Source organism: Mya arenaria, chromosome 12 (genome assembly GCF_026914265.1).
Source record: "Mya arenaria isolate MELC-2E11 chromosome 12, ASM2691426v1".
Taxonomy (NCBI): Eukaryota; Metazoa; Mollusca; class Bivalvia; order Myida; family Myidae; genus Mya; species Mya arenaria.
The window spans coordinates 32,442,136-32,457,816 of record NC_069133.1 but is presented as its reverse complement, the minus strand read 5'-3'; the positions used below and the strand labels follow the sequence as shown (position 1 = coordinate 32,457,816).

Below are 15,681 nucleotides of genomic sequence, written 5' to 3'. Positions count from 1 at the left end.
AATACATTACAATACAAGTCAATATGTATAAGAATGCCAAATATTTAGTCTGACAGTTATGCTCAGAACAGAATTATGGGTTGACAGAATCACGCTTTTCACAACCGGCATTGTTGCCAGGTCTTGGCCATATTTGTGGTGTAACTGAGCTTATAAGGGTGCAAACATAACAAATAAAAGTCGTTATCACGGCATGTCAGCAGTTGTTTTGTTTATAATTTTGATATCCTTCTGAAGTATAAAAGGCAGCGTCGCAAGAGTCCGTCGATTTACTAACTATAGGTTATTTATAGTTATTACATAATAGTTAATATAATACTAAAAGTTCGTGGATTAACAAGACTAATTAACTGTTGGTTATTTAACTGAATGTTAACACGGACCTATACACCATAGGTCAGGCTCTATTTATATTCAGATGTTAAAAAAATATTTGATTTAGTTTTATTACGTTATGATATTGACATTTACAGTATGCATCATTACGGGTGCGTACTTTCAAACCAGCCAATCAGAGTCAAAATGGGGGGGGGGGCGTAACTGAATCGATTTAGTTCATAGTTCATTGATTCAAACATGTCAATCAGAGCCAAGTATTTAAGGTTGTCGCTCCCTCGGACTAAATCAGTTGTAGTTGTAAAACATGAACTTTTACCATACATTATACAGATTCTAGAGATTCTAAAATTTAGCATTGTGTTCGCTATCGTCCAAGTTAACTTTTTATTTCAACATATGAGGATCATTTCGGACCACAAATTGTTAAATTTTCTTGAAACAATACCCTTATACCATCCTTCCAACATTTTAAATCAAATAAATTTCGATTCTGAGAGAGAGAGGCGCAATTCAAAGAGTTGCGCTTCTAATTTACGCTCCCTTTAACGTCAAATCCTGGACCCGCCCCTGATGTAGATAGACTGGTTCAACTGACATAACCTGGAAATGAACACATCTTGAATGTGCTTCTCATTCCTACGCATGCATTTAGCAGCACTTATGATTTTTTGTAAGATTTGGAAAAGGAAATCGGCTGCTGTCTCCAAAAAGTAAATTCACACAGACGTATTATTAGCTTTTTGTATTGTTGGGTACTCACGCGCTTAGTAATTATCCACCGATGCAGTTCGTTAACAACATTTACATGTGAAAGCACTCACTTTTGGTCATACCTGTATTTTTCTTTTGAAATAAACAGCGTAATGATTCCTGCATAAAACATTGCTTAGTATAATAAATTGCTTTAATGCAAAGTATGTTTTATCCGTATACGGAGAATGAGCGTTACCGGTGAACACCGTAGCTACACCGCTTGTTGTGTACTTCGATAGCTGATTGGACGATAGCGGTAGTTATTAATCTTTTGCGTAGCAAACTTTAAGTATACGTTGCTAATTTGATTGCATTAGGCAAATAGTGTGTATGCCTATTTCAACACCTAATATGAAGATAAATGAATGCTTAATGGGTTTTGATATTGGCTATCAATGGTTTGATTTGTCCATCAAAGTTTCAACTTCATACTACATCCTATGGTATGATATTTACTCAATTGTAGCAAAATTAAAAATACCGTATTTATTCAACGCTCATTAACAACTCTTTAAGAATCGTATACCCATGTATGCAAAAACATCGACTATCCTATCTATACGTCTATCTCCTCGACTATTATGTTCGGAAAACAATAAAATTCTTAAAGACAAAAGCATTTAAAATATAGACGGATGCATTGTATTTTAATCTGGTATCGCTCTGATAAATTTGTAGTAACCGTGTGGTTTAAAATGTGTTCGAATATTTAAGTTATTTCGGATGGTTAATTATTTGATTAATTTTCCTTGGAAACCAAAAATGAGAGGAAGAATAAACGCTTACTTACGCTGGACATACCTTTTATCAATTGGAATTAGCATTTTGTAGGGCACTGGTCAAGGTCTTAATGATCATAACTGTATTCACTAAAGTGTAAAATCGAGAACAGTTCATGCACGTATGGAGATAGTGCAATCCACTTTATATACATGTACAATATGTAATACCACGTGTTATCCAATGTGACAGATAATTATGTCAAAATAAGAAAAAGAGGAATACACGTGCATGTACCAGTAAACCCCCATAACAGGGCAGATAAGACAGACAGGAGTACCAGGTGTCAAGTTAACACACGTGCATTAACTACCATGTGGACGGAAAGAACACCACGCCAGTGTCATACAGAAAAAGCATTTTAAATTAAAATGCATGCTGCAAACGTTTCGATACAAACTATAGTAATCTCGGAGTAAGAACAGCGGACCAGGTGCACAGCGAGGTCCATACAATGTTTATAGCCTATCTGTCATGTGCATCACGTGTATTAGTCATGTATTAAACTACGTTTCCACGCGCGAAAAAATACCATGTACAGGCGGTTCCAATTCGACGCTAAGCAAGGTAGCAAGAATCTTACAAACCTGCGAATTCTGCCCGCTATTGGCGAGGGGGTAGCAGGGGAGGAGGATGGGGATGGGGAGGCGAGTGTAGCATTAGAGGATATATTAATGGAGGAGAGCGAACAGGGGAGTCAACTTTTTCCTCAGCCCATCAACAAGGTGGAAATATTCAACAAGACATCCAAGAATGTCCACTTTGACCAGTTTGTCTATATCAGGTACGGGAACTTTCTCATCAAAGTTTATAATATCTAAAGTGTACACTCGTGTGTGGTATACTTGCTGTGTAAGATCGGTTGACATTTTGATGTCATCTACAATAAGTTTGAATATATTAGCTATTTGAGGTAGCAATGGTATATGTCGGCTGTGTCGTAAGTGTGTGCCTGGTGTGTTATGTGCGTTTTGTTTGTTCAACCTCAACACATATGTCACGCAGTATTTTGTAACTGGTACACATTGTTGTATAAAATAAATTATTAACGAATCTTTCCATAGGTTCCTTAATTACAATCATCCTTTGTTCCCATGAAATCATTACACACGGCATTTAGCATTGAAATATTTAATAGTTAGATGACATGAAGTAACATTTTAATGATTAGGAATTGGCGGAGTCCGCGTAGCGAACGAGTCCTTCTAAATCATTCAGATTACTACCTCATTGGCTAATACATTGTCAACACAACATGTGCTGTGCATCGGATAAGTGGAAGTAAGCGGACCTCAAAACACCCGCGAAAATTGAAATTCTTAATGGTTGACTATCTGAAATTGGGAATATGTGAATTTCATTGGCGGGTACCCAGGCAGGGTTGTCATCATCTTGGAAAGCGACATTAAATAGTCGATACAATGTACACTGTTTAAATATTAACATCTGTAAACTGAGGAGGCTTGCTGCTTTTGACATGATTGTTAAAAATTGAATCCTGTTTTCGAAGTGCTGTAGATGTAGTTTATGCATTAGAATGGGCAATTGTGTCTCTATGAATTGCCACAGTACTCGTAATAACAGTAGAGTTATATAGGTGCTGTAGTGACAGTGGTAAAGTTGATAAAGTCTTATATCACGTCTGTCTCCGTGTCAGTAAGGAGTCGCTCATCTTACAACCTTGTTTTTTTTTCTCTCTCATTGTTTCATGCCAGAAAGTTTTGTTATTACAGATTCACGTATAGAAACTACATCAGTGTCACTTATGGGACAAATGTCGCATCTTTGGTTCAAGAAAATAACCTTGATAATAACCTATAAGTTTAAACAATACGCCCAACTATTGTAGCCTTAATTGGCTGATTACAACTTCTTTGTTTCAGGTGATAACATTTTTTGTAATTCAATTATACTGCAATTCTACACATTTGGCATTGGTGGACCTATGCTATAAATAAGTACTACTGAGTTCTATTCTAAAAGTAGGTTGTTCGCCAAAAATAAGATTGGCGTTGTATACTTGAGACACAAGAGCATGCGAACATTTTAAACCTAACTTAATTAAAGAACAAAGGATTCCAGTATGCTAAAAACATAGTATCTGATAAAGTGATCTTGATGGTTATTTCGGTTCAGTCATTTTAATTGAGGTTTAATTGAAGTTAATTAAGGGCGCCTTATAACATTTGAGTACCACTGGAATGCTTATGTTGGTACTCGCGCAGAACTACGCCACCATGGTAACCAACACCTAGCTGGATTTTCTGTACATTATGATAAAATATGGATGAGGGGTCAAGGCTGCATAAAATGCGGCCGGTTGTGTTTTTGTTAAGAAAAAGTGTTCGAACATAATAACTATATGAAATTGAATAACTGTAAGGGAGTCTGTGCTAAGAAATGAGCTAGAATGCTAGAAATAACTCGTATGACACGGGTGTTGTCTGAAGAAAGCATGGATGTTGTTGTAAACGAGTCTGACGACCAAAAAATAGTCGGCGCCTCCAAAAAGAACAGCGGAAAAAAGAAAAAGCAACTGGATGTCGCTGAGCGCTTCCGGGGAGAGGAGACACCATCTCCAACCAAAAACCTTACGGACGCTCTGGTGGTGCCACCTATCGGACGGACGAACAGCTTCCGACGGAACGTTAGCAACTTAAGCATACAGTTGGAGCAGACTGTGATACCAGATCCTAGGTCGCCTAGCAGGGGACCGCCACTTCCGATCGTAGAGGGATTCCATCGCAGCACCAGTGGTCTTAGTATCAAGGTCGAGGATATCCGATTGGACAGGAAGTCGGCGACGGAGTTTGGATTTCCAAGGCCTGTCGAGAAAGTGGTTGTTGAGAAACAGAGAACTGTCCACTTTGACAAGTTTGTTCGTATCAGGTATGATTGCTGCTTCATTGTGTGTTTCAATTCATACCTGGTTCATGAAGTAAAGGTGTTCACCGAAATACCAAGTTCATCACGTTACCCTGTTTATCGAGTTATAAGGGTTCATCACGTTCATCACGTTACCCTGCTTATCGAGTTATAAGGGTTCATCACGTTACCCTTCTCATTGCGTTATAAGGGTTCATCACGTTACCCTTCTCATCGCGTTATAAGGAATCATCACGTTACCCTTCTCATCGCGTTATAAGGGTTCATCACGTTACCCTTCTCATCGCGTTATAAGGGTTCATCACGTTACCCTTCTCATCGCGTTATAAGGGTTCATCACGTTACCCTTCTCATCGCGTTATAAGGGTTCATCACGTTACCCTTCTCATCGCGTTATAAGGAATCATCACGTTACCCTTCTCATCGCGTTATAAGGGTTCATCACGTATTATAAGGGTTCATCACGTTACCCTTCTCATCGCGTTATAAGGGATCATCACGTTACCCTTCTCGTCGCGTTATAAGGGTTCATCACGTATTATAAGGGTTCATCACGTATTATAAGGGTTCATCACGTATTATAAGGGTTCATCACGTTACCCTTCTCATCGCGTTATAAGGGATCATCACGTTACCCTTCTCATCGCGTTATAAGGGTTCATCACGTTACACTGCTTATCCCGTTAAAAGGGTTCAAACCCTTGTTCATCGCTTGAAAAGGTTCATAGCTTTATCATATTCATCGCGTTATGAGGGTTCATCACGTTACCCTGTTAAACGTTTGATGGGGATTCAGCGCGTTATCATGTTCATCGCATTTATAAGTAGTGCTTAGGTATATGTCGCACGGTCGAAATACCCGGTCCTAGCGCACGTGCGGAAGCCGCTTGCGACAGTTGACGTCGAGTATCTCTCCTCTCAGTTTGCCCGAGGGGCTGATGTTTTTAACCCACCCCGCATATCCGTGAATGATACTCTTACCAGAAACGTTAAATGAGTTAAAATCTGCTGTCTATATGTTGCTTAAGAGGCTTAAGTGAACATATATAATAATCTATCCTGAAATCAAAGAGCTATATAAAATCCAAATCTTGAATCCGTTTTCGTGAGAGAAACTGTTGTTTATTTATTATGCACGGTTAATTCTAATTTTCCTGAGTACAATTATGTTAGGATTTTTATGTTAAATGTTGTTCATCTGTCTTCGTACTGGTGCTTTAGATACCACTATTGCTCCTATCTGGATGTTGGCTGTGTACGTAATCTTTCAGTGGCCGTCTCCTTGACGCATCTGCGCTTCGTTTAACCAGCTTTATCTCTTCATGGAACTGCACCTTGGTTTTTGCTGTTGACTCTGGGATTGACATCGTCACTTTAGTTTTCCAAATACAGTGAAATATATTTAGTTTCACTGTTGGTGGTTTTTCAGAATTTTTAGATGTTTGATGTTTTTATTCGGATCACTCCCGGTATAAAAATACACATACCGTACGTATTATGAAAACGCCCTATTGGAAGTATTCCGCCAGGGTCCTGTTTACACATATACATATGTACGTAATATACCGTGTAGCCACGTGTCAATGTTTATTTTGGTTTAAATTGATTATTTGATGTATTGACTTTTGGTTAAAGGTCATTTGATGTATTGACTTTTGGTTAAAGGTCATTTGATGTATTGACTTTTGGTTAAAGGTCATTGATGTATTGACTTTTGGTTAAAGGTCATTTGATGTATTGACTTTTGGTTAAAGGTCATTTGATCTATTGACTTTTGGTTAAAGGTCATTTGATGTATTGATTTTTGGTTAAAGGTCATAGGATGTATTGACTTTTGGTTAAAGGTCATAGGATGTATTGACTTTTGGTTAAAGGTCATTTGATGTATTGACTTTTGGTTAAAGGTCATTTGATGTATTGACTTTTGGTTAAAGGTCATAGGATGTATTGACTTTTGGTTAAAGGTCATTGATGTATTGACTTTTGGTTAAAGGTCATTTGATGTATTGACTTTTGGTTAAAGGTCCAAGTGGGTATCTACAGTGTATCGCGTTACCAGAGTAACCATTGACATTATACCATGATAATCACTGATATAAATTTACTTTTGTTGCTAAGTGGTGAGCGTAAACATAAGTATTGACAATAAGGAGTGAAATAGTCCTATCCCAGGGCATGGGTATACTGACCTTGATTTTTGTGAAATTTTTAAAGTTCTCAATGAATAAGCTTGAAAATAAACACCTTCTTCTGATAGACATATGTACGTCTACTTAAAAAATAGAAAAAAAATCCCCAGTTGTTAAAAATTGAAAAAACATATATGCATTAGGTTTACTCTAATTCGATATTCACGTATTTTTAACACTAATTGGTCAAAACTGGCCTTGATCAATAATGATAGATTTAATGATATAATTGGAATTCAACACTAAACAAATTTCGTTGAAAAAATCAATATTTGAAATTAAGTGAAATGAAGTACTGTGAACCTATATTGTGTCTAAGGTTAATCCCTAGCTGGATACTCGGTGAGCTCAAAGTATTAGGTCGAAAACAATTGTGTAACATTGCTATTATTTATATACAACGTATTGACATTTGACATTAAACTGCATTGAATTTGAAAATGGGATTCACTGAGGAACGTGAATGTTTTTACACCGAATTAACACATTCTTACACTACTTTTTAAAGAAAACCTTACGGTACAAACATTTAATAACTCATCTGACAACAACATTTGTGTTAATCCTAGAAACCGAGGTAGCGTATCTTATGAATTATGTGTCTGTGGTATTTACATTTTTAAAGTATAAAATAAACAGAATAGTTAAAGATGGCAAGGAAGTCACCGGAATTTAACAACAGGTTCTACACCCTAAATCCTGATCAACTCCAAACGATGTACTTTGGGAATAGGAAACATGTACGGTACGATCTTTTAATATATTTTTATTTTACGTTATAAGAATACAATTATAATACCTTTCCTGTTTAAAACGGTTCTCGCTCAGACCATTAGAGACAAATGGGTTGCATATGCGTGCTTTTTTACTAATATGGTTTCTATGTTATTCACGTACTGGCGTTCCGCTGTTGAACAATTGCAAACGCGTTGTAACGCCGCATAACAGCATCTCCGCATAAACGAAATCGACTACGTTTATGCGGCGATTTTCAACGCAAAAACAGGACTTTCTTATGTGGCAAAAAGGCACACTTTCGCCGCATAAAAAACAACAATTAAAACACATACTAGTACACAGTGTGTGTATACCACGTGATAAATTGCGTCATAAATGCTACGTCGGAAGGCAATATTTTGCTTCGATTGAAGACTTAAAACAATGATTACTTTTCATTTTCTTTATCATTTTAAATGAAACATAGCGCAGTCTATGCAGCTTACGGAACCCCGCCTTCGGTCTTTTACCAAATTTTGATTGAGAGTTTAGTTTCTTATAACACTTCGACAATCCTTTTCACAATACGGCCGTCTGACGGAGTCTGTCAAAACATTGTTTGGGAAACAGGTTTGTCGAAGTGTTTGATAAAACTAATCACCGTATCAAACTCCTGTTATAAAACAAAGGTGGGGCTCTTCAAGCTGCATAGACTGTCCTTTGTTTCATTTAAAATGGTGAAGTAAGCGAAAAGTTATCTTTGATTTTAGTCTTTATTTTAAGCAAAAGTTTGCCTTTCGACGTAACATATATGACGTAATTTATCACGTGGTATACACACACTGATACAATAGTGGTTGATAAAGTTTCATCAAGATCGGACTTAGTTTTTTTGTGTCCACTTAACCAAGCTTTGAACTAGACATTTTGAGACGTAAATTCTGACAAAGATTTCGTAAAACGGTTTAAATGTGAACCAAACCAATTGATATTTCTGCGAAAACGTTTGAAATGGCGTTTTGCCCATCTAATAGCGGGTATATATGTTAAGACAACGCACATCACCGTCATTTGGGACAATCAGAAATTGAATCTTCGTATGATGTAACATATATTCTTGCATTTTTTGTCAGACTAACGGGCATGTACGCTTGACAATGCGCACTTTCAACGTCATTTCAAAGGTTTCTAGAAAGTCAATTGTTAACGACGGACAAACAACAGAAATCCAACAATCTTCACAGCTCCACATGTGCTCTTTGTGCTCAGATGAGCTAAGAATTATTTCAATGTCAAGAACAACTGGTGCGATTTATTATGCGATTGTGAAATTTATTCACGTCTAGGTCATCAGCGTATATCTCTGGTTACCAGGGCAACGAAAGGAAAACTTTTGAAAATGATATTGTTTCCAAAAAAATCAACACAACATTAGTTTTGGGCAGTTGAACAGAGGACTCAGATGACTGATATAGGGTCATCATGGACGTCTGTCTTTAATTGATTCCATTTATCATTCCTGTATTTTTTTTCAAAATGACAGTAATATGCTACGCCCTAATCTTAATCATCATCATAATCAACAACATCATCAAAACCACCACCATCATCATTCATACACCAATGAACAAATGTAAGTGACTCTGGAGACTCCCACGTCACAAAATTTCGGGACGGACAGACGGACATCATCATCATCATCATCATCATTTACGTCATCACCATCGTTTTTGTTGAAATATAAGAACTCTATTTTTTAGCTTTATAATAAATGGTTTAGTTAATCCTCTTTATGTGGCAAAAGGCACAGTTGCGCCCCATATAAGCAATTTCTGCTTTATGCGTTGAGCGTACATTTCAACTAGTTGGTTGTTACAACCACTGATGACCTTACGTAATAGAATTTGACAAACACGAACAATGTGAAAATCATCTCCCACAGCAACTGTCAGGTTGCTACAAAGACAATACATTCTGTTTCTACGAAGTGGATGTACAGCTCTAGACAGTCGTAATCTACAAAAGTGAACCTTAAACTGCATTCTAAATGATATTTTGTATGTATTAAGGAATTGTTTAATGTGTGGGTTTTTTCCAAACTGATTGTAGACTAAGAGGTTGTAACAAACTAAATACCAAAATATTTTCCCATATAGCACGTGGCTTACATTCATGTGAGACCATAGAACAATAATTCGGCTAAAAATATTGATGGGTGAGTTTTGCTCAAACTTGTACAAAGGTAGGACATTTGACACACTTTGCCAGTCGAATTTCAATACTTAACTTAATTATATATAATTAACTGATGGGTTATGTTTTATTAATTCAAGTAATATTTGTGTTACAATTAAGGCAATACGACGTTGGGGTGGTGGGGTGTGTGTGTGGGGGGGGGGGGGGGGGTTGATCTTATTACCATCAATAAAGTGTTGTACGCGTACACAAACGTGTACGTGTCGGGAGGTACATGTACTAGTGCGCTACGTCATTCAGGTATGTACACACAGTATACACCATTTAGAATGAAATGTACGATGTCATGATGGAAGTGATTTTCGGGGGTATGATCAAGTATAAATGAACAAATTGAAGTAAAGTTTCGCAAATTCTTTTTTACCCTTCAGCTGTTTCATTTACGCGCGGCTAGAACACGTTCACGTCTCGGTTTGCAACCTCTCTCATATCTTCAAGTTTATAATTATGCACTTTTAACTTTTCCATGGGAAACGAGGCCCTTGTCCACATAAAAGTGTTATTTTTCGTTTCGAATTTAAACCAAACACAATTACAAATTTGATCAAAGAAATAATATAAGATATTTGTGTGACTTCTTGATTTTTGTTAACCGAAATATGATTTGTATAGGCTAAGGTTATTCTCAATAGATTGTCACAAATTAAAGGAAACATTGCGAAAGGTTTTATAAAACGCGAGATTTAACATGTAAATTGCAGACATTAAAAATAATGAGGCTAAATATATGTATAGGCTGTAGGCATTCATGAAATATTAAGCGTCTCTTGTTTCTTCAAGATAAAATGACTGAGGAAGTGAGCTTTCTGGGAAAATATGGATGCTTATATGCATAAATTCATCAAGTTAAGGTATGTTTTGTGATACTATTTTCATTTTTGTTGTGTGAATGGTTTTAGTTTTTATCTAAATAACTTTCAATAAAAACTGTGTAACATCAAATTGACAGTCAGTGGGTTATATAAATAGCATGTCCTAGTGTGTAGATTTCCATCCAAAGAATTAGAAACACTCGCGGACTACAGAAATGACAAGTTTGAAAAGAGTCAAAAGCAGGGGCGGATCCAGGAATCAATGTTAGAGGGTTTGAAACTATTGGGTGCACCCTTTTGACATGCGCCCCTCTCTCATAAGCGATTGTTGACGAGGGTGTGAGGGTTCTCCCTCTAGAAATAACTCACTATTCAGTTCAGAAGTGTTTCATTTATGGTATGTTTTGTTACTTTTGTATACGATATTGACATAAATAGTTAAGTTCGACGATTTCAGGGGGTCGGGGGAGGGGTGGTGGCGGGTCCCCCCTCCTGTTCCGCTAGTGAAAACCATTTTCGTAAAATATTTTATATTCAAAGGTAATAATGACTCGACTATGTTTAAATAATTAACAAAAAATCAGATTTATGAATGCTATTGGTTAAGTACATGATTATTATGAAGTTCCTACAACACAAAATAAGTCAGTTTACACTTAATTATATGGTTTGACCTCCAACAGAGAATTTAACTGTAAAAATAGAAAATAATTACACTTGGTTGAAGAGAAAGGCGATCAGCAAAACTAGGCCTTAAAGCTCAAAACGGGAAAAATATCTTGGTGTTTCTTTTTTTATAATCCAGGAAGTGAAATATTCACACATGTCCTCTCTTTTAAAATGCATTTAGTCTTTTCAAACTCAATCATTTTTTTTAAAAATCAAAAAAAATCTTATAATTCCTTACTAAAAATTATAATGCCGAATAAGTAAAAAATATTGAAAAATATTTTTTTTAAATATGCACTTTGTACTGTATAATATACTAATTATTTTTGATATAAGATTTTTTTTGATTTTTTAAAAAAATGATTGAGTTTGAAAATCCGGTGCCAGTGGTTTGAAAGTATGTTGCGTCCAATGGGGTGGCAGTTTCTTTCAAATCTGCCGTACAGTCATTTTGGTAAATCAGCAGAGGGCCCTTATTGATTTAAAATAATCAGGTGAATCGGCATATCTTTAAAGAAGCAGGCTTAGTAGACAAACTGAAATCACAAATACTAGTCAGGTTGAAGGGTTATTAATATGCATAAACTAAATAAATGGGCCGAATGCCTGCGATATGCCATGCTCATTTATTTGGGTAAATGCATACTTATCACCCTTAACCAATACTTAGCATCATTCGTCGTCACCACCATCATCATCATCGTCGTCGTCGTCGTCGTCATCATCATCATCATCATCATCATCATCATCATCATCATCATCATCATCATCATCATCATCATCATCATCATCATCAACAATAACAACTACAACAACAACAAACAACCGCAGTTGCAGTAGTCACTTCATCATCTCTAAAATGGGGATGCACCGCTTTATTTAGACCTGCAAGATAGAGGTGCACCTCTAAATAACATAGAGGAAAACCTCTATATTAGAGGCTCGGATCTACTGTCGGCTTTATGCGACCTTTGACTAAATTGGTACGCCATAGGGTTCAGCCATGGACGGAACTGTCATTCATAGATAGTGATGAAAATTATTGGCATGCATATCTTTGGATTATTTTGTTCAACATCTGTATCTATTAACTTAAACTGTGGCCATTTAGGTCACATGTGGCAGTATCGGTCAAGGACTTTCAACACATCGGACAAATACTGTTACCTATGGTTTAGGTCACCCAATACAATTTGCTGTTATGAATAACTTCTCCAGAATCAAGGTCACCTCGTTTAAATTATTCACCAAGAGCTTTTCCAATCATAATATAATTTTCATACATACTTGTCAACGAGAAATTATAACGCATTTGAAATGAGCTTCATTATTTTATCAGATGGCATGGGTATTCACGTTTTATCTTCAGTTTATTACCACGTCCTTGATTTCATCTATCAGCGAGTATCAATAGATGGGAGTTGAAAATGAATAAAATGTTAAAGGATCTAGTAATGCAGTAATAAAGCTCATCATATTACATACTTTCAAAGAAATTAAAGTATTTGAAGTACTGTCTTCTTTGATTATTTTAGTAATGATGCATTGTTGGTCGATATTCAAATCATCATACTAGATAAAGGGATTTCTATTTCCCATATTTAAGGCTTATTTACTCAACTGGGTTTCTTTACGACAATCAAAATTGATTAATATTTGTAAGATAGGATATGTTTCATATTACGCTCCTTACTTCAAAGTTGGTATATTTAAGCATGGCCGAATGAACGTTTTTAAGCATCGCCATTCAAATGAGTTCATTGAAACATTGACAATAGTTAATTCATGTTTTTTTACTAATTCAATCCAAAGTCCTAAATCCAATTCGTGCAAATTAAAAATCAAATGAAGTTTTTGTATAATTCATGACAAATCAGTTTCAGTCTGATTTGTGAATAAACAAGATACATATGTTTCCAATCTGTTGGCATTAAATAACTTCACATACGTTGAGATCCTTCTCATGATTAAACTGAAGTCAAGCTATTTAATAAATATATATTGTTTATTGTGGGGGTTTTCTTGCTTAAAATCACTTAAATATGAGATTTGCAAAACCTAAAACTCAGGAGTTAGCTCGGAGCAAAACATGGGCAGCTTCTGTTTCTCGAGAGAAGTCTTCACATTCACGTGGAAGACTGGTGTCACGCGCGACAAAATCTCACGAGAACGCAAGGCAAGCGCGCGCAATAACGACGGAACACGTGTCACGTCGGTGGAGGTCTCGCGGAAGGTCAACGTCAACTAAATGTACGTCAGCGCCTCACGATTTACTCATAAATTCAAGTGGCAACACTACAGGATCCTCTTTGATTTTTGGAATAAAACCGCGCATGGCTTGGTCTGTCTTGGCAACAGAATCAGACGATAAGCGTTTATCGAGTCGAAAGTCGAACACAGATGGTAAAGCAAAACCTATACAAAACCCGAAACGGAGGGATAGATCTGTTGATGCAATAGTAAACAATAAACCGATTAATATTAGGAAAGTGAAGGATACAGGATTAGGAAATGACTATAGGGATCAAACGGAAATCAATACGTTATCCGAGAAAAGGCCATCCGAAAACCGAGGTCAATTGATAAAGCAACAATATGCGGATCAAAGTGTAGTAAGCAACGATTATATAGATGAGACATCTCATGTGAACAAAGTTAGTAACGTAAGGTCGATTAATGATAATCAAGGGGGTAAATCTCTTCACAGTAGGTGTCTAACAGAGGTTCGTGAAGAACCAAGAAAACAGAAATTGAGAGAGTTGGGAGCGATCAGTGAAACTAAACTACAAGTTAAGCGAAGTGTAAACAATGGTTTTGATAAACACGAAAAAGTTTCATCCAGTAAGATGACTTTGAAACACCAACACGTTCCGGCGATATCGATGTGGAAAGCGGAGACTATTCAAACTGCGTTGGATTTTGGTGAATTAAAAAATAAACACAAAGATGTTAAATTGTTTCAATCCAGGACATTTACACGTGCAAGTACTCGATTTTGTGAAAGTATGGGCCCAAGGAACGGAGAAAAATTCGGCGACATGAAATTAGATAAAACTTCACCACATTATACTAGTTATACCTTTCAAACAAAGTAAGTTTTAGTCGGTAATTACAGAAATGTGTTGCTTATAATTGTTACCTTAACGGTGATGTATTTTTAATGTAAGTTTTAATTCGGTAATAACAGAAAATAATTGCTTAATTTTTACATTGGTGGTGACGTATTTAAAAAGTATTTTAGTCGGTAAATAACGTTCATAGCCTATATTTGTTTGAAAATCAGTCTATGTTTATTTTGAAACACCAGACATCCACTAGTTACTACCTTAGTAACGGTTTAAAATGTGTTGTTTTTGTTGATAAAATGTATTATAGAAGCAGGTAGAATTTACTGAACTGGACAGGTCTTGAAGGAAACACAATAAGAAGGGTGTAATCTACACAATTTTATTTAAAATTATAATTCGAAATGGAATAGACATTGACTGCATTATTACCATAAATCCAAACACGATGTACTATTATAAGCTGACCGAAATATATATGTTGTATGTAAGAGTTATATTTGCTCTACTAAACCATTCATTCGGCATAAGCAGGGCTTAGCCCGACAACCGAAATCATTATTTAGTGAATCAAATAGAAATATCAGTTTCTTTGTATTGGCGCGAATGTCTCTATACCAGTCAATGCGAGTGTCTCTATACCAGTCAATGCGAGTTTCTCTATACCAGTCAATGCGAGTGTCTCTATACCAGTCAATGCGAGTGTCTCTATACCAGTCAATGCGAGTGTCTCTATACCAGTCAGTGCGAGTGTCTCTACACCAGTCAATGCGAGTGTCTCTACACCAGTCAGTGCGAGTGTCTCTATACCAGTCAATGCGAGTGTCTCTACACCAGTCAATGCGAGTGTCTCTATACCAGTCAATGCGAGTGTCTCTACACCAGTCAATGCGAGTGTCTCTATACCAGTCAGTGCGAGTGTCTCTACACCAGTCAATGCGAGTGTCTCTACACCAGTCAATGCGAGTGTCTCTACACCAGTCAGTGCGAGTGTCTCTACACCAGTCAGTGCGAGTGTCTCTACACCAGTCAGTGCGAGTGTCTCTACACCAGTCAATGCGAGTGTCTCTACACCAGTCAGTGCGAGTGTCTCTACACCAGTCAATGCGAGTGTCTCTATACCAGTCAATGCGAGTGTCTCTACACCAGTCAATGCGAGTGTCTCTATACCAGTCAATGCGAGTGTCTCTACACCAGTCAATGCGAGTGTCTCTA

At 36.7% G+C, this 15,681-nt stretch overlaps 1 protein-coding gene across 9 annotated transcripts in view; it reads left to right on the top strand.

Moving 5' to 3' along the window:
* The window catches only part of LOC128211208 (uncharacterized), a 51,345-nt gene that overhangs the window by 15,913 nt on the left and 19,751 nt on the right, over positions 1–15,681 (top strand). For 2 of the 9 annotated variants that reach the window (XM_052915722.1, XM_052915721.1), the window contains exon 1: positions 13,454–14,492. The exons of 3 other annotated variants lie outside the window; for them this stretch is intronic. In XM_052915722.1, the coding sequence (XP_052771682.1) occupies positions 13,735–14,492 (758 nt within the window). In that variant the 5' untranslated portion in view covers positions 13,454–13,734. Of the gene's footprint in view, positions 1–2,526; positions 2,657–4,111; positions 4,762–7,545; positions 7,693–10,476; positions 10,772–13,453; positions 14,493–15,681 lie in introns of those variants that run through there. 4 more of the 9 variants (XM_052915726.1, XM_052915725.1, XM_052915727.1 and 1 more) reach the window with 4 other exon arrangements.